We start from the raw sequence: 19899 nt of genomic DNA on the forward strand, positions 1-19899 counted from the left end.
TTATGATCTTTTATGTTTCTGAGTGTCATTGCCTGAAAAATCCCTTTTAAAAGATCCCTTCAAAAAGCTTGTCTGAAACTTATTTTCATAAAAGTTTATATTTAAGAATAATCATTTTCTTGTAGAATTCTTTTCTTCTGCCCAAATAGGCCTCTCTCTCCCTCTCTCTCTCCCTCTCTCTCTTTTTTCTATTTGAATGGCAGATTTGCAAGTAGAATTTCATCTGCACCAAGGAACAATGGCTTTCAGGCGCACAAAGGATCGCTCCCACCCCGAATTCAGACCACAATGCCTCTTGCTCTGATAATAGCTTCTGAAAAGATTTTGTAATGCAGAGAATTAATACATGATTATTTCCGCCTGACTTCTCTCGTTTATTAGAATTCTGTGGCGAATTCCAAATTAAAAATAGTTCAGTTAACAGCTTTAAAAAAAATTCTTTCCAAAAGGTTTTAAGGCTAAAAATATTCTAAAGTTTAGTCATTTTGGCCACTTATTTACTACCACTTGAAAACTCCTCCATCTTGACCTGTCCCATAATGCCAGAAAGGAAAAAAGGTTTGCTACTTGTGAAATGAAATCCCCAAGTAATCTGCAGATGATTTTTTTTAACCCTATGGACAATTTGCACAGTAACTCACAAGTAGTCCTTTGATTCTGAATAACTTTCCCTTTAGAATTTTACATGAGGATACTTTATGTAAAAGAAATTATCACAACACTGGGAAAATACCAGAGAAAAGGTTTTCTGTTCCCTTAGAAATGATGAAAACAAGAACAATACCTACAATATTTAAATCTCCCTGTTAAAGAAATTTGGCATTTGCTTCTAAGAGACAGATAGGTTGATGAGACTGATTAGTGACATTACATAGTGTTACAATACATAAAGTAACATTACTATAAAGCAACAAGTACAAAGTTTTGAACTTGTTTGGGTGCTTCAGTGTGCTTTTGGGGCTCATAACCTCTTTTTTCCCTTGTAAAAACTTATGAGATGATATAGCTCTAACCATGGTATTTAAAAAAATTTTTTTTTAAGTTAACTATGTCATTTAGATTTGGAAGATGGTATAATGCCAGTCCTGTGGGTTAGTATTATTTAAACAAGTTGAATCCTCTGCACCCTGATTTTTTTTATAAGAAATTTCCTATAGGCCTAGCTAGACTGGTATTATTATTTCATCACAACTTTTGTTGCAGTTCATTTTAATCAAAGTTATAGGAGTTTTAAAAAGTAGATTTTTTTAATGGAAGAAATAACCAATGTAGTTCAGGGTATTTTTATTAAGAAAATAATTAATTTGACTCATTATAACATGGTGTACCATTAAGGCTCAGTACATTTTCATTGTACATTTTTAATGAACACCTGAATAAAATGAATAATTAGCTAAATTTCCATTGACTTTAAAATTTATTTATATATATGGACACATACATAGATTTATGTGCATGCGTATGCACATAATTTATCTGTTAAGGGGGGGGGTGTTTCTTTTAAAACACTCTACTTTTACTGGTTTCTAATTCTTTCCTCTCTCTTCCTCACACTGTCGCCAATCTTCCCATACTCATTGTCCCCAGCTTGTCCCTAAACTGAGTAGTACATAGCACAGTTAGAGGTGCTCTGATTTTAAAAGAAACCTGCCTGTAAATGTCAAATTCATAAATATTTAAACATTTACTTTCAATTTCATGTCAAGACTGACAGAAAGTCTCTAATTAGTCCAGGGTTCTCTTTGGGTTGGGAGCCTCTTAAGAGGAAAGAAACTGAAGTTTAAGAGAAAAAAAACAACCAATCCCAGAGCTTTCACTGAGATGCTTGGTTAGGGGGTAGAGAAATCACTTAAAGTGAAAGTCAAATAAAGGGTAAATTTATTTCTATACAGAAAGGGTTTCCTTAAACAATATATATGTATACACACACATATATTAATTAATTTTAAATATGTCTCTGCCTCAGGAGAACAAAAACACTCCCATTTCTTTACCTTTAGATTTATTGTTGTCATAATAAAGAACTAGTTTTTTCGGGGTTCTTCCAGTTTAGGGATTTCCCCTCACGGATTCCTCAGCTAGACTCGGACCTGCTGTTTATTGGATGAAGTATTTTGTTTCCTACTCTCCGCCCCCTCTAAGTTACCACCCACGTGCCTGCCCTGTGCTATGCAGCGCCAGGTAGGGCCTTTTCGATTGCTGTTCCAGGTGCGCTGGCCATAGGTTTGGGGCGTGCAATTTCATCAACTCAGGACCCCCCCCACCCCACCCCCATTTGTCAGAGAGGTGAGCCTGCTCCAAATTAGGGATTCGGCCTAGATGGCTTCTCTTCCCAGGCTATAGTATCCTATGATCTTAACGTGTTTGTGCCTCAGCCAACTCCCTCCCTTCCTCCTCCCACAGCGCCGCCCCCCACCTCAACCTCCCGCCTTCTCCGTACACACTTAGAATTTAACCCAAACATAGCGTTTCTCCTGCCTTTTCCATAGCAATTCCTCTCCATATCTCCTCCCACCCACCCAGTCATCTTTCAGTCCAGGTTATCCTACCCTAGTTCTTTGGGCTCCCCAAACAGAGCAGAAGTCATGCAACCCCCTCCCCCCTCCCAAAAAAGTGTCATTCTCTGCAACGAGAAAATTGCCTACACTTATTTTAGGTCTCTCCTAGGTCTTCTGCAGCTCTTGGGCCTTCCCACCGGGAGCATAGGGCTGTGGCTCTTTCTAGGAGCAGAATAGACAGTCTCTGGAGACAGCAGGGAGCTGAGGGCGATTTAAGAACATGTAAAGTAAAGGGTATTACATTCCCTTCCCCCTCCTTTTCCTCCTCCCCTTTCCCTTTTCCATTCTCCTTCCAAAGCCATGAGAAACTGGTAGGGGGTTAGGGTAGGTGGGAGGCAGAGAAGGTGGGAGGAGGCGCACAGAGGAGAGTCCCAGGAGCTCTTTCACCACTACTATCCTTGACATTTTTATTTGACCTTTTAAACGAATTCCAAGCTCTCTCTTTCTGTGCTCAAGCAGCAGCAGGCGGCCCCCAGCGTTAGTAGAGCTGGAAGTCTGCATCTCCATCTAGAGATGGTGGGGTGGAGGAGAAACGCAGTTCGCTAATAATTAACGGCCAGTTGTTAGCCAATTTAAAAAATCAGAGGTCCAAGGCCAGCTTTTCCGATGGGGTATGTCTGCATACCTTGATCCACTCAGAGCAGGTTGTGGTCCCGGCTCTTTGGAAAGCAGTTTTGAAAAGTCACATCCGTGGAGCTCTCTCACAACTGTTGTGGTTTGTTCGTTCTTCTCCAAAGAAATTTTGGATCGTATTTTTGAGTTGTGCAAAGACTTCAGTGCTTCCGGAGCTAGCAGACGGGCCAGAAGCATGTGAATATCTGTCACTTTTTAAGATAAGATGACAACATGCTGTTCCAAGATTTTGTTTTTTTGAAGCAAGCACCAGTTTAAAAAAAAATGCAATCCACTTGTAGTACTTCAGTTGCCCTTCCCCTTAACTTTATAAAAATCACCATTTATTATTTTATTTTGTTGTTATTTAAAGGGTTAAAAATCGGTTAGATTTATTGTAACATTTCTTTCCTATTCACTCTCCACTGCCATTGTTGCATTAGACCCTGCTAAGTAATACAAGCTAAACTTTGGTTTTCCCGTGCGGGGGGGGGGGGGGGGAGTCTGTATATGGCAGGTGGCTATAGATGGGTTACTTCATGTATTTGATACAGTAGCATGTGCATGTCTTCCGCAAGTACAAACTTCTTTACATGATACTACATGCAAATAAACATGAGGAGTAAGAAATGTTTAGTAGCAAGTAAATTTACATGGCATCTTTATATATGAAGTGGGAAATAAGTGCATAGTAACATGAACTTCTAATCCCTTTCCACTTCTGTGCAGGACAAAATCTGCATGCAATACCTATAGAAATTTCTGCTTGCAACAACATTGTATGGATGTGCAGATATCCATTGGTGTTTGCTCATAATATCTTCATTACTTCGAGCATATCAGTAAATCTGTGTGCCTGGAAGCCTTTACATATTCATGTGCAGATATCTCTGGGTTAGTGCATGCATGCATTACAGTGTCTATCTCTATTTGTTGGTGGGCAGCTGGGTATCCTTCCCCACCCATTGGCGTATGTGTTTTCCTTTGTTATGATCCCCTTGTCAGTCTAGTATTGAAGAGACGCATCGGTCGAATTAAATGCCACGGGAAGATGCAGAATAAGGAAGTTGGTGGGGTTCAGAATCTCCTTTCAGAATGGTGACTTTCCAGGCCATTGGCTATGGGAAGTCTGCTAGGAGAAGCTTTGAGCAAAGAGAGGGCTGGAAGCCCAGAAAAGGTGTTGGGAGCCCGGTGCCAGTCCAAGGCAGGGCGATGCAAAGAATTTAGTGACAGAGAGAGTCTAACTGGGGGAGAGAGAGGAAGGGCGCGGGGGCGGGGGGGAGACGAAGAGATGAAAAAAATGAGGGAAGATGGGTGGGGGAGGGGGTGACAGGGGAAACCATCATTTTTCAAAATATCCCTCCATTTAGATGTAGATTTTGACCTCTCACCCAAAGCGGGACAGAAAGTCCTTTCACAGAAATGCTAATCTGGGGATGGGTAGCGGGAGGAGAGGAGACTTTTAACATCTCCTTCGGTCCCCAGGGCTGCTAAAGGCTGCTGCTTTTCCTAGCCCACCCGACCTAGGCTCGGCGCAACTATAGCTAGGATCCCTAGGGAAGGACTGGGGTTATGAGGGCTGCGGGGTGTGGAGAAGCCATTCTTTCTTTCCACTTCACTCTCCTTTCTGGGAAGAAAGGGGGGAAAACCCGTTCCCAGAACCCCTACTCCCTATTCTGTATTTGCAGCTGACTTTATCCTGCATAGGTGTTGAGGGTGGGACGTTGGCAGGGGCGGGTGAAAAAGAGGGAGGAGGGTAGCTCTTCAGCTTCTGCATCTTTAAATGTACCGCTGGACAGACTCGAACAATCAAATGCCGCTAGCTGCAAGAGGAGGAGGAAGACAGAAAGTCCAGGAGGCGACAGCTGCGGCCGCTACTGCTGCGGCTGCCGCTGCGGCTGCTGCTGCTGCCGCCGCCGCCGCCGCCGCCGCCGCCGCCGCCGCCGCTGCTGCTGCTGCTGCTGCTGCTGCCTGAGCCCAGGAGCGGAGCTCTCAGGGAAGAGGAGTTTGACTGCTCCCCCTGCCCCCGCCCACGCCCACGCCCCCGAGCCTTCCAAAGCCCAGCCCAGCCCAGCCTGGCTTCAGGCTTTGAAGAGGCTTGGGTGCTAGGCGTGCTAAGATACAGGCTTGGCTTACGCGATGGAATCTCCCCTTTCCCACCTTCCCAGTCCCCAGCCCACCCAACCCGCCCTTCCGTCCAGCCTTGTGGGAGGGAGGGAGCTGTTTGGATACCTCTTATTTATGTATTTGGTCAGGGCTTTCTCCGTGTAGTTTCAGGAAGGCGGGGGAGAATTGGAAGGAGAGGGATAGGAAAATCGGAGAGGAAGGTGGAGAGAGAGCAAGAGACAGCGAGAGCGAGAGATCGCGAGCGCGCGAGAGCGAGCGAGCGAGCTGTGGCTGCGTTTGGGGTAGTGGGTTGGTCCGCTCTTGGGAGTGACATTTCTGGAAGCGCCTGTGGGTCCCGAGTAAGGAAGGGGTGGGGGGCGGGGAGGCGAGGAGAGGAGAGATGGGAGTGGGTGTCTTGTACAGTAAACACTGGCAAGCCACAGAGAAGGAGAGGGCTGCAAGCTTGAAAGCTAGCTGAGAAAGGGCTTTGTAAGCCACACATGAGTCGTGGACTCATTCTGGGCTCCTCGGCTTGGCTTAATGCTCGCTCGCTCTCTCGCTCTCTCGCTCTCTCGCTCTCTCGCTCTCTCGCTCTCTCTCTCTCTCTCTCTCTCTCTCTCTCTCTCTCTCTCTCTCTCTCTCTCTCTCTCTCTCTTTCTCTCCTCCCCCTCCCTCCCTGCCTCCCTCTCTCGATCCCTCCCTCCCCCTCTCCCTTTCTCCCTCTCTCCCTCTTTCTCCCCCCCTTCTCTGCACCCCTCTACGCTCCCGCTGTCTTTCTTTGCTCCTGCACCCCCACCCCTTTCCTGCTCGTTCTCTTGCTCTACTCAATCCACCACCCGTGGTTTACGAGGCTAACAATCCTCCTTCGAACAGCGCATCCAGGCAAGAAAATCTGGGAGTCTTTTCTCATTGAACCCGCGTTTCCATTAACTCAGCCCCAGTACTAGCTAATCCGCTGTACTGGAGGCAAAAGAAGGCTAATTAATGACCAGCTTTTCCAGTCAAGACCAGCGATAATTGCTTTGGTGGCCTTTATGATTACAAGATAAAAATGGACCCGGCCTGACATAAGAGGCACTGTGTACACTGCAAGACAGGAGGAAATTAAGAGTTGGCTAGCTGAATACGGAGCAGAAAATTACTAATAGAAGAGAGATAATGAATAGGCCGGCTAGGCATTCATGGGGAAAAATCCATTTTGTTACCACGCGAAATTAGGTGGTGGAAAGGAGTTTGTTAATTGTTCTCATCTTGTAGCAACCAGGACTGAGGCAGGGGCGTGCTTTTCAATTCATTTCCCTGGTAATTGTGAAAGGGGAATGCTGGCCAAATGAGTCTTGCTGCAATTTGCGTGCCTGGTCTTTTCATTTTCATGTTGCGTTTTTAATTGTTGCTAATATACCTTATAATGAAGCTAATGAGGGGAGATTATGGTACAACTTTTAGCACATGGAGACAAGTGAAATGCACCAGAAGGATTCTCTCATATTTCTGTATTTCCCACCACCTCCCCATCTTCTCCTTCCCCAAAAAGAGAAAGGAAGAAAAAGAAAGAGAAAAGGAAAGAATCTGAAGAAGTTGAAAACTTTTCTGTCACTTTTTTTTTTACACCATGGAAGACTTAAGTTCAAGACTGACACCGCCCCAGGCTCCCCCTCCCCACCCCTCCTTTAATTCCTTCTAGGCATAGTGTAGAATGGAAAGACATGTGCAGTGATCCAGTAGATTCATGGAAGACACATGAATTTGTGTTCTTTAAGTAAAAGGAGCAATAACTTGAAAGAGTTTTCTTTCAAGTACAATTTTGAAGCTAAGTAAAAAACACTTTCCAGGAGGGGAAATTGTAGAGTCACAAGGATTTCCCCTGTTAACTATATTAATAAAAAGAATTAATTACATCAGTTCTTCATACTGATGTGTACAGAATACATTGTTTTACTTTTGTTCCTAGTTTTAGCCATAGGATTCTATTTGAATAGTCTAGACATTTGTTTTGCATGAGCTCGATAAATTGCCCCAAATTGCTTGTACCTGTTTAAAAGAAGTGAGTAGCCACTTTATTTGACTTAGAAAACAAATTAGCTGCCAAACACTTGAAGTTTTTTTAGTTTGAAAAATAATACTACCATTAAAAATTATGCATTTCATTTTCCTCTCTCAAATGTTTAACTCTGTAACAAAGTAATTGGAAACCACTTTTCATTCTTCTAGTTTGAAGTTCCATTTCCCTCCCTGCTAACTCTGCATTGTGCCTGAATTTAACTTTCTCTTGAATTTGAAACTTCTTTTTTTCTAATCTGGTTTCAAAAACTCATGATTTACTAAGTACTGATGAACTGTTTTCCTCTCTTTTTTTCTACAGAAAAGCAAATTAAAGCTTTTACCTCATGGAGTAGAGCAAGAAGATTCTACTAAATTCATTATCCTCACCCTGATCTCCATTGCTTGCATCATTGGGGTCCTCCTAGCTTCAGGGGTCCTCTATTGCCTCCGCCATAGTTCTCATCACAAGCTAAAGGAGAAGCTTTCAGCACTAGGAGCTGATTCAGGTTCTGATGCTACTGCTGCTTACCAGGTAAGAAAAAGATTTTTTTTCTTAAATATTTTAAATTTATCAGCTACTTAAACAGATTAGTTGGGTGGTTTAAGCCCCTTGCCCACTTCCAGCAATTGTTTCTGTATTCAGAGTTTAGTTTCTTTGATGACACTATGTGAGACTTCTCATTAGTATTCATGTAAATATATTACAACTACAGCTTTACTGCTCTATATTAATCTTATGCTTGTTCTTGGGTATTCTCCTGTTAGCTGTGAAAGCTAGTTGCTAATTAGAAATGTGGAAAAAATACAATCCATGAATTATGTATTATCTATAATCTTTCTTAGTTTGGCCACTATTAATGAAAAGTGCTAGAGATGCATGATAAATTGGTTGTGTAGATATTTGAAGATGTCTCTTAAATCATCAACTTCCTCCGGGTCTTCTGTGAATAGATCCTTTGACCCGATCTGTTGTCACCTTCTGCCATTATTCGAATAAAGTGAAATATAATGCTGATAGATGGGAGGTAAACCAAGAATTCTCCATGAGAACAATGGTAGCAGCTGTGTGCAAGTAATACAGAAATATTACAGGCAAATCTGTGAAATAAATCAGTAACCAATGGGAATCTGAAGAAGGCAGGTTTAGAACAATTGGGCATTAAACAAAAAACCCACAATGTTTTTTGGATGCTTTGCCATACATATCTCATGATTAATAATGATCTTTAATGAAATTGTGCATTCAACTCTGTTACTCTAGGAACACAAGGATGGAGCTTATGCTCAGAATAGTTGCAACTCAGGGCATTTGATTTATTTTTATATAAAATATAATTAGGATATTTACACGTTTTGGAAAGTAATTTGCTCTTTCAGCATTTTTAAAGTTTCATTGAAATGCATACGTATGTGCATTTTTTCCATCCTATTTTATGCTTTGTTTCCCTGGGTGACTCTAGGAATAGGATTCCTTTTAAATAGTTCCCAATTATGAACTAATTAATAATCATTCCATCATCATAATCAAGCTTGGTATCAATTGGTAAAGATTACTATGAAAAATATAATCAGGATGCTACTTTCCTTCTTCAGAAAGGATCCTCCCCCTTCCCGCCTCTAGCAACTCCTCCTTAGATGGAATACTCATATTGCTCCAAAATGTACTTCTTACAAATGGGTCTATAGCCCTATAGGCCAATCCAACTCCGTGCCTGTCACATGGGAGCTGATATGTCATTTTCAACACATACACATGTGTGTGCACATGTGTTTATATGTGCAAGTGTTTGAGTGTATGACATTTCTGTCTTTCAATGTGTCAAAAGGAAAAAATTTTCCTTTTAATTTCGAAATTTTTAGCATTGCCATTGTTTTTATAAAGCTAGAGATCCTTCTAAGGTAGTTACAAGCATAGTCATTGAATTCTTCTCTGTAAAGGAGTAAAGACTTGTTAAATGTGTGGAAAATATCATTTCAATAGAGTGGCTCTCAGCTTTGGTTCAAAGCAAAAGGAAAATCATTTTAGAGAAAGAAGCCTTAGAAATGTCACATAGGGGCAGCTAGGTGGTACAGTGGATAGAGCACTGGCCCTGGAGTCAGGAGTACTTGAGTTCAAATCCAGCCTCAGACACTTAACACTTACTAGCTGTGTGACCCTGGGCAAGTCACTTAACCCCAATTGCCTCACTTAAGAAAAAAAAAAAGAAATGTCACATAAAGTGACTGGATTCATCAGGAAATTTCATTGAGAAAGATCATCAATATATGAAACCAGGTCTTCCAGGCCTCAAATAATGTCCATACATTAATAAACTATCACATCAATTTTGTTCTATATGGGAGTCGGAGGAGATCATGCTGATGTCTAGTTTTTAAGAAGCATGGCATCGTTGGATACATTTTAAAATTCAAATATCAGAAATTGATGAAATGGAAAGATCGGACGTGCACGCAGAAATGCCTAATTAAAAAAATGCAGGTTAAAAAATGCATACTTAAAGCTGAGTTTGTGATAATTAACAGAAAAAAATCTTCCGAGTGACAGCTCTAATTAATAGGATCTGTAATTAAAATCGTGCCCTTCCAGCAGGAAAATTGTTTGAATTTCTGGGAGTGACCTTTTGGCCATTCCTCCTGGGGCCGCGGTGGTTAAGTTGATATTGATTTTATAATGAGCTCTGGTTTGTTTAATAAGAATCTGTAATCCAGACAATAAATGAAATGTGTGCTTTACCTCATTCCAGATTGATAAACACCTCCCCCCACCCCACCCCCACAGAACTTTCCATTATAAAATGTAGGAATCTATAGAATCTCCCGACATTTTAAAATGGGATCATTGAAGGCCTTACTGCTCATTTTCTCAGTTTTGTTAGTACTGAAATCTCTATTCAGGAAACAACTTGAATTAAAAGGGAGTGAGTTTATCTAAGTGAATATTGTGCATAAAATGTTAGTACTAGGGTGTTGTTTTTTGTTTTGTTTTTAACAGACCTGGGCAGAGGACAGTGTTCCCTGTTTTTTTTAATAAAGGATGAGAAAGTTTCGTTGTTTATTATTTTTAAGAGCCAACTGAGCAAAAGGCTAAGAGGCCCCCCTTTTTTTTTAACTTGTGGGGGACAGGTAGACAATGTTTATCTTTTCATCAAAACTGTTGTGTACTCGTGTATATCTGGCCTGGTTCTCATAGATGGAGCCATTTGGTCCACCTTTAAATTTAAAGTGCCTTAAAAACTTATTTAAGAGGTGTTCTATTTGTTTTTATTTTCTTTACATAGATTTCTCACACTTTCCATAAGCTTTTAAGATTTCCCATCCTGACCTTAATGTTTCAAATTTTACTTCATTTTTAGAATTTAGCTAACTAACATACTAAGAGAAATGTGATAATGGACAGACTCCTCACCTGGTTTACACTGAAAATTGAACAGTTTGAATCTCTGCTCCTTTTCACTTACTAAGGGGCAAGTGGCTTTAATTTTCTTAGTGGTTAAAGGAAAAGAAAAATTAAAGATAAAAGTAGTTTAAAAGTGACATCTTGAGATCTAAACCTGGTAGGTAAAAATAGGCAAATGTCATTACCAGAGATGTTGTCTTTTAAACATATAGATGTTCTCTATTATGTCTTGTGTAGGATAATAAAATTAAAACTGGAATTAGTCCTATATAGGAAAGTTGTAAATTTGAGACTCAAGTTTCATTCTCCCTTCTTTGTCTTTCCTGTTCCATTACTGGTGCATATGAGTCAGAAAGAAGGAACCTTGTTACTGCCAAAACAAACAAACAAACAAACAAAAAAAAACAGCAGGAGCATTGTTGTCCTCCCTAGACTCTTTGTGGTGGGAGATGGGAGGCAACTTATTCTGTTGACATTGTATCAGCTCTACATCTGTATCAGGAGTTACAATGCAAATCTGACTAGGCAACTCCCATTGATGCCATTCCCAGTCCATGTAATATCCATGCAATACACGTAATTCGTAGTATGGGGCTTTCAGGCATAGTGACACTTAGCCAACATTTCCCAACCATAGCTGAGAGTAGCAATTTCTTAAACATAATTGTTTCAGAGCAATGTGTGGTAAGGTTGCTGCTCTTGTTTTCAAATTAGGCAGTCTACTGATTCCTTAAAATGCTATTGGGTATGGAGGTAGCTGTTCTTTCTTTGAAATGAACCATTTAGCTTGAGTTAAGTAGACAGAGCGATAATTTATAAAGTATTTTTTTTGGTTATTTCTTTGTTTGGTTTCCCATTTAATAATCAGATTCTTTTTGACACAGATTTATCCTTTTGACACTTAACAAGACACTCAGTCCCGTCAGATAACCTGTCAAAGCTTAATTTGATGAAATTTGAAATAGCTGGATGTATTAACCTTCAGAAAATCTGAGGGTTTTATGAATCTGACTGTTTCTTAGTTGCAGGAATGCAGAGGAGCTGTACTACTTCTCCCTGGTGTTTTCAAGAAATGTCTATTTTTTCTTCTTAAAGGAGAATAAATACTTGTACTTGTGCTCACATTTATACCTCATCTGTGAGTGCAACATATTTTCGTTCATTTGCTTCTGCTAAAATATTTTCTTCAAATTGTCTTAATGTGTGTGAATATATCCACATTGTACACACATATATTTATGAAATATGATTAATAGGAACAAATAGGTCCCATATTTTGTATATGCAGTGTGGGTTTCACATTTTATCCTGTTTCATTCTATTTTGATGTGTGGTGATTAGCAAAAACTGCCAAAAATAGAGCAGTTGGTTATTAAAGAGATTTGCTTTCTTTTTCTCCACTGATTTTTTTTTAATGTTACTCCCCTTACTCGGATGCTTTGATCATCTTTGAACAGCAAATTTAGTATTCCACTAGCCCACTCTTCCATCCATGACATTAGGGCAGAAACTCCTGAGGAATTTTCAGCCAGTCCTCTTTTGATGGTTTATTTCACAATACCGAGCAGATTTTTCTCGTGTACTTTGAGGCCTTTGGAACCTAACCCACAGAAAAGCAGGCATTCAGGCTTTGGGGACCGCCTGTAAACAGAGCCTCTAAGTGCACATCTTGGTTGTCACTGCTCCCATTAGCAAGTGATTATTAATGTAATGACAGTGTGCATGGTGATTGCTGCTATTTAGGGATGCTCCATTGGCTCAGGCTGATGTATTTGTGATTCCAAATGCACCCTGACTTCTAACCTCTGCATGAGGGAATGCTGGGCTGTACAAAGAGATGTCATGTCACAGGTTCACTTTGTATCCTGGGCTTTGAATTAAGGGAACCTTCCTTTTTTTTTTTCCAAGTGATTTTCATCTTCTGGCATTTCACTAGTAATCAGTAAAATGTGTGGCACGTAGAGTTGGATGCCCTTGATTGAATTAGAAAACAAAAGGTAATTTTTATTGTACTTCCTATCAGTTCTCTATGAATACCTATTCCATTTCAGGAGTACACTTATCTCAGGATAGCTTTTCTTTCCTTCCTCCTCCTTCTCTCTTTATTTCCTTCCTTGCTCCTTCTTTCCTTGGAAAAGTCTTGAAAAATTTCAGACAATTTGGAGATCCTACAGGAATAAAACACATTCATCCTAAGAATGAAGAAAATATGCCCAAATAATTTAAAGGAACTTCTTTTCAACTACTCAAAATAATGCCAAAGGGTTAGAATTGGTTGTTTAGGGTTTGTTGGGGTTTGTTTTTTTGTGTTTTTTTTTTCACAAGTAGCAGATCAGCAAAAATTCTTGACCCATGCCACTCATTTGATACTTATCATATATTGAGTTATGATGTTAATTTTCCTGGTATGCATGAATTATTATTTTCCCAAATAGATCGTTAGGCCTTGGAAGCCAGAAAACATCTCATGCTCCTTTATATGCCCCATAGCTCTTACCCTATGCCTTCACTTAGTAGAAATTCAGTACATACTTGTTGATTGCTTGTTTGACACATAATTACACATAGAAAAAATGTATGATATCCAAAGGCTATGAGCTGACCATTTGAGGGAGAGAGCCCCAAATTCTTACCTTTAATGGGTAAGCAAAGAAAGAGTACAGTATGCTATCTCTGTGTACTAAGAAGACACTTTTATATTCATGTATGTTCATTTGATTTAAAATCATATTTAGTATCATCAATATTTGGGGGAGAAGGAAAAGTGTTGTTTGCAGATTTATGAACAAGCTCAATTGACTCTTCCAAATACCTTTTCATTCATGAATCTAGCTTTTCTTGATGATACCCATTTGTCGCATATTTTCCTCATCAGTCTTCAGTACTCAAGTATGCAGCTCCCAAATACGTGGACTGCATGAACATGCTACAATTTTGCCCATTAAAAATGTTTCAGTAAGGAACAGTTTCTGTGATGCCTAAATGCTTCCTCTGGAGAGCTCTGAAGTCTTGAAAGATTTCCAAACAAGTATTAAAAAACAAAACTTATGGAATGTGTTGCCTCTTCTTGGCTTAATTTAAAATAACAGATTACTCTGCAAGGCATTTGGAGACTCCCAAATGATTGCAGTACCAATACATAAAAGTTTGAGAGGGCCAAAATTCAATGGGAGTTTGGGGTTGGTTTTTTCCCACCCTGAGATCTCTGGTGTCAATGGGACAGACAGTCTTTTATTATTACTTCAATTAAAGTTTTGGTGGGGAGAATAAGAGTTTTGTAAAAATGACTTAAATGGAGAAGGTAGTTGTTACTTATGGGGCAGTATTTGAGTAGTGCTAGTGTGAAACGTATGCCTGGTTAACTTGCCTCTGTAGGGGAGTTGCCCAGTTGTCCATGATCTTTCTTAATCTCTCATTTTAAGAATATCTCATTACTTTCTGTTAAACATGTACTTGATAGTTTGCTAAACACTGTGCAGGAAATCTAAGCAGTGAAGAAACAGAAACTACTGCCCCTGCCACCAAGTAAGCTAACACAGAGAAAGCAATAGAAATGAATACAACTTAATCAGTAATTACTTGCTATTTTATGTGGTCTCCATTGTAAGTTCTTTAAGAGTTCCTATGTAGGGGCAGTTAGGTGGCACAGTGGATAAAGCACCAGCCCTGAAGTCAGGAGGACCTGAATTCAAATATCACCTCAAACACTTGACACTAACTAGCTGTATGACCTTGGGCAAGTCACTTAACCCTCATTGCCCCACCAAAAAAAAAGTTCCTATGTAAAAGCTGGAGAAGCTGGTAAAGGCTTTAGGAAAAGATGTGAATTGAGGTAGACCTTAAAGGATGGTCCAGATTGTAATGGGTGAACAAACAGTGGAGAGAGCACCAGGTCTAAAGGCAGGGAGACTCATCTTTCTGAGTTCAAATCTGGCCTGTGACACTTAGTAGCTGTCTGACCCTGGGTAAGTCATTTAATCCTGTTTGCCTCAGTTTCCTCATTTATAAAATAAGCTGGAGAAGGACATGGCCAACCACTCCAGTATCTTTGCCAAGAAAACCCCAAGTGGGATCATGAAGAGTTAGACTTGGCCAAAACAACTCAACAACAACAAGAGCATGACACGTTATGGAAGGTTTTCAAAGCCAGGCAGAGGAATTTAGATTTGATATCATAGGCTATAGGTAGATAACTGAAGGCATGTTTTAGAGGGAACTTTTGGATAGGATAGGAGATTAGTCTAGATGACCTTTCTACAATTTCACCTCTCTACAATTTCTTACTTCAATATAACAAGCATCCATGGTTTCTTTCATTAGTGTGGTTGCTTCATTAGTAGGTCTCCCCTGAAGCATATCATAACCCCCTACCACAAAACAGGCAGGCTTTGAACATTGCTGTGGCTAAAAAACAGATGACTTTGGGGCCAACTTGATGATAAGCCTCTCCAGACTCTTGGCTAGGCTATCCCTCCGAGGACAAACACGCTACGACAGAGCCTAGATAATTGTCCTTTTTCTCACAACTTTTAAAATTCAATGATTCTAGGAGAAGCTAAAATTTAGTTCCCCAGTGACATCTGCTTAAATGAGTCTATTTAGTCTATGCCTTCTTAGCACAGAAAAATAAAAGGAGGCCAGTCTTCTGTGTTCTGCTTCTCCCTGGTCTTCTTTCTGGCTAATAGCCATCATATGTTATATCTCCATGTAGTCTTATGCTTGATCTCTATTGTAGTGTTCCACTCAGATCTCTCTCTGCTAATTCTTTCCCTTTCACTCATATGTAGTGTATATGTGTGTACAGTACATATACATACATGTGTATATGGTACACATGCATACATGTGTATTTGTATACACTCACACACCTATATATCAGGCATATATATACACACACATAAACATAGATGCTTATATACCAGACATATATATATATATATATGTATGTGTGTACATATATGTGTGTATATATATACACACATATATATCAGGACTATATATACACACATATATACCTATGTGTGTATGTATATGTATATGTATATGTGTGTGTGTGTGTGTGTGTGTGTGTGTGTGTGTGTGTGTGTGTACACACCAGGTCTAATTCCACCTCATTCTGAAGGATCCCATGGGAAGTCAGATCAGTTTTGGAGCTGTTCTCAGAGATGATGTTCATTCTCTAGGATGGTCTACACTTAGTAGGGGGAGTAAAGTACTATTTGACAAAGCATTCATCCTGTGACCGTCTGTATTAGATAGATTCTAGGATCACCTGGCTAAAGTATAGAGAAGAAGAGCTTAAAGAAGTGTCAGGGTTGGGGCAGGGGGAGGTGGGAGAAAGGGAAAAGATCAAATGAAATGGAGTAGAAGATTGAGGTTTTAGAGGAGGAAGAGAAAAATGAGATAAAACTGAGGAAATATACCTCAATAAGTGTAATGGGGCTATAAAATGTGTCACCATTCCTAGCAACCTAGCCCCACTCAACTTTTTCTTTCTCTTTATTCACATTTACCATTTTGCAACCTGAGGGGTAGAGAGTAAAATCTATTCCTCTAGAGAATCCCTAAGTCCTTTTGGTTTGTTATCCCTGTCTCTTGTGCTCAGTGTGAGGAATCACTAGAATGCTTAATGAGGGCATTCTTCAGCTATAGATTCAATATGTTTGTACTGGTGAAGACCAGAAAAAAAAGAGATCTTGATTGACGTGTGTGTGTGTGTGTGTGTGTGTGTGTGTGTGTGTGTGTGTAAGCATGCATGCATAAAACTTGCCATCAACAAATCCAGTGTCGTACCTACAGCTCTGCTCCCACTCGTGGAAACTCTTATGTATAATCTCTGCAAATCATAGCCCAGTGGGTGGAGTATAAAAGTAGATAGAGGGAAAAAAAGAGAAGAAAAAACAAACAAACAAAAAACCCCCAAAAAGATATAGATAGGAAATGTCTATCCGGGAACTTAGAATCAACCATCCATTGACTTAAAAAACTTTTAAAAAAATGCATTATAATCCATTGGGCTTTCTGGCTACATTATAACACAGTAAATGCTATATGTAATGTAATTATCAGGGGTGAAATACATGGAGCAGCAGTCTGTCAGAAAATACTAATGCCTGACTTTTAACATAATGTATATACCAGACATAAAAGAAAGTAAGAAATTATAAAAGGTGGTAGAATGAAGGATAATGGCTTGCCCCTCAAAGGAACATTGAAGTTGGATATTAAAAAGAGAAAAAGCCTCAGTAAAGCCAATTACACAATCAAACCAGAAAGGGTCAGAGTGACAGAAGTGGTTTCCAAATGCCAGCCAGAAACACTTAAAAAAGCTAGAGAATGGACTCGCTGAATGTCCTCAGAGCTGGACGTCCATTTGGCCTGACCTGCCGATGAAACACTATATTGAGTGTTTCCCACAAAGCCATGGTTATTCTGGAGTTCTCTGTTACTCTCATCTCTCCAGTACCCAGTGTGTCCTTTCTGCTCTCTTTACCTCTTTTCTAACCTTGGCTAATGGAAAGAATGAGCTCTATAATCTCTCTCATGTTCTCAGATTCTTTTCTGGGTTCTGGTGGCTATGACTACTGGAGTCAAGGGCACCCTCAGAGAGTGGCCACTGCAAACATTTGATGAGTTGTCCTTGATACTTGGTTCATGCTTGAAATATGGATGCTTCAGAGAGCCTCAGGCAGCTCTGGGAGGTATGGGTGGCTATATTTTGAAACTGATCTAGAAAGTCATTTTCTAGTAGGCTTGTTTCCAATTGTCTCACAGAAGTGATAGAACATTTTCTGAAGCAGTAGTGACTAATGTCTTACAAAACTCTATTTTCAGAACTTAAAACAAAATAAAATAATATGAAGTCTGGTTTCCCTTTTCCTAATTCTTTCATTGTTTAAAGGTAGGGTTCATTTCAGGAATACTAGTGAATTAATCAGCAAATATTTATTAAATACTCATAGGTTTATTTATAGATCTAATGATAGAAAAGACTTTAGCATGGAGTCCAATCTGCTGTGTTACAATTAAGGAAACTGAGACCCAGAAAGGATAACTGAGGCAGGGAGTGGCAAAGCTGAGATTTGAAAACTGTTTCTCTAACTTAGACAACTTCCTTTCCATTGTTCCATACTGCTTCCCATTCATGAAGTTTAAGATACCTTGCTAAATTCTGGGGATCCAGAGGAAAAAAACATCATCTTTGCCTCTAAGGAGCTTGCAGTTGAGGCAAGACAAGGCACACATAACCCCATAATGAATAATGCAAGTCAATATGTACCAACTACCAAATGAACAATTCAGACAGTAAATTCATATATAGTAAGAGTTCAGAGGAAAATTATCACTAGATCACCGTGGGCCAGGCTGATCAAGAGTCACAGAGGAGCTAGGATTAGATCAAGATCTTGAATGATTGGAGTGATTAGTGAAGGGGGAAGGGGAGTTTTTTTAAACGGTGAGCAGAGGCAGCAGCCCTGTACCAGGTAAGATCAGTCTCGCTTAGAGGATTTGTTTAGACAACTGAAGGAAATCTGGGGAAGGTTGAAGCAAGTCAGGGAGGGCCTTTAGTGTCTAATCAAATTGAGGTAATGTCAATGATAAAGTAGCTTCAAAATCAAACAGGGTTTTGTATCTTAGACCAATATTGTTCATATAGCAGCATACATATATGTATATACATATATGAATTACATCGGCATCTATTTTTGCTTTGTTTGGTGATGTATGGATTCACCTATGAAGTGAGCTAAATCATATTCCTTCTCACTAGTTAGCAATCCTGAGTGTTTGTTGCTGGAAATATTAAAATGCCTATTGGGGTTTCTTTAATCTGAAGATAAGAATATGGAAAAGAATATGTTGGGGAACTACTGAATGTGAGGGGAAAAAAAGCTGATTCATTTTAGTCCATAGAGAAAACAAATGATCCATTTTGGGCCTGGGCAAGGTGTGTCTCTGTCAGAACAGTGTATGATGCTGTTAGGGAAGAGATCCTATTAGACTAGGAAGGTGACAGTGACAAGAGATTACTCTTTGAAAATATTTTTGTTTCATGTTGCAATCAGTCGAGTGTGTGTGTGTGTGTGTGTGTGTGTGTGTGTGTGTGTGTGTGTGTGTGTGGTGTGCCAGAAGAGCTACACTGAGACTTTTGGGGCACCCTGTGCTTATATGTGTGTGCATACATATATTAATGTATATATTACAGGTATGTATGTGTATACATGTATATGTAATCTTAGACCAGTCAGTAGTCAGCAAATCCAAGTCTTTGACTAAATAAATTTTATAATTTGATTATCAAGCCAAACTTTTTTTTTTTTTCGGGGCAATGGGGGTTAAGTGACTTGCCCAGGGTCACACAGCTAGTAAGTGTCAAGTGTCTGAGGCCGGATTTGAACTCAGGTACTCCTGAATCCAGGGCCGGTGCTTTATCCACTGGGCCACGTAGCCGCCCCGAAACTTTTTTTTTTAAATGTGAAGTTATTTATTATGTTTTGGGGGACTCAGCATTGGCCCAAATATAAAATAGCATTCTGAAGTTTGAGAAGAAATACAAAATACAAATGAAAATACAAAAAAGAAATGTTGACAGGTAATGGATGCCAGAAACTTTGCCTGTCTTTTTGAATTAGTATCAATTTGCGTCTATAATTAGAATCTTCATCAAAAGTAGAGTCTGTATTGCACCTATAGCAAGGAATCTCATTATTTTGTGTTTATACTTTGTAAAAAAAACCAGATGAATCCAGTAAATAATAGAAGGATATTCATAGATTTAGGCTTTTGTATATTCCAAATATAGGTTTACATGGAAAGACAAGAAGGTCTGGAGTGGGAGGAAATAGAATCCAGGTTACATCATAAATTAAGATGGTTAATTGAATTGGGTGTTGTCTCATGCAAAGCTAGACTGCCTCTATGTTTCTGGCCTATTGTGCTTCCTTTATCATCTCTCTCCATCCAGATCTAAGTGGGGGAGGAGGGGAGTACTAATAATTTAACCCACTCCAGAGTATAAAGTAGAGATGTGAGAAAAGAACTAAAAAAAATTTGTTTAAAAATATTTTTGACCTTGAACATTTCACATTCAAACTGTTACTGTGTGAGTATATTTTTATTCTTTTCAGGTTTTTCTATTCTATGTAGTCTAATTGCTATAGATGTGCTTTGGGGGCATTTTCA

General features: G+C 39.6%; 1 protein-coding gene across 1 annotated transcript in view; it reads left to right on the forward strand.

Moving 5' to 3' along the window:
- Nucleotides 1–19899, forward strand: part of PTPRN2 (protein tyrosine phosphatase receptor type N2) — a 1559908-nt gene that overhangs the window by 1373781 nt on the left and 166228 nt on the right. Inside the window, exon 13 of the mRNA XM_043965830.1 lies at nucleotides 7639–7851. Within this exon, the coding sequence (XP_043821765.1) occupies nucleotides 7639–7851 (213 nt within the window). The remainder of the gene's footprint in view (nucleotides 1–7638; nucleotides 7852–19899) is intronic.

The sequence above is a fragment of the Dromiciops gliroides genome, chromosome 5 (assembly GCF_019393635.1).
Source record: "Dromiciops gliroides isolate mDroGli1 chromosome 5, mDroGli1.pri, whole genome shotgun sequence".
NCBI classification, from domain to species: domain Eukaryota; kingdom Metazoa; phylum Chordata; class Mammalia; order Microbiotheria; family Microbiotheriidae; genus Dromiciops; species Dromiciops gliroides.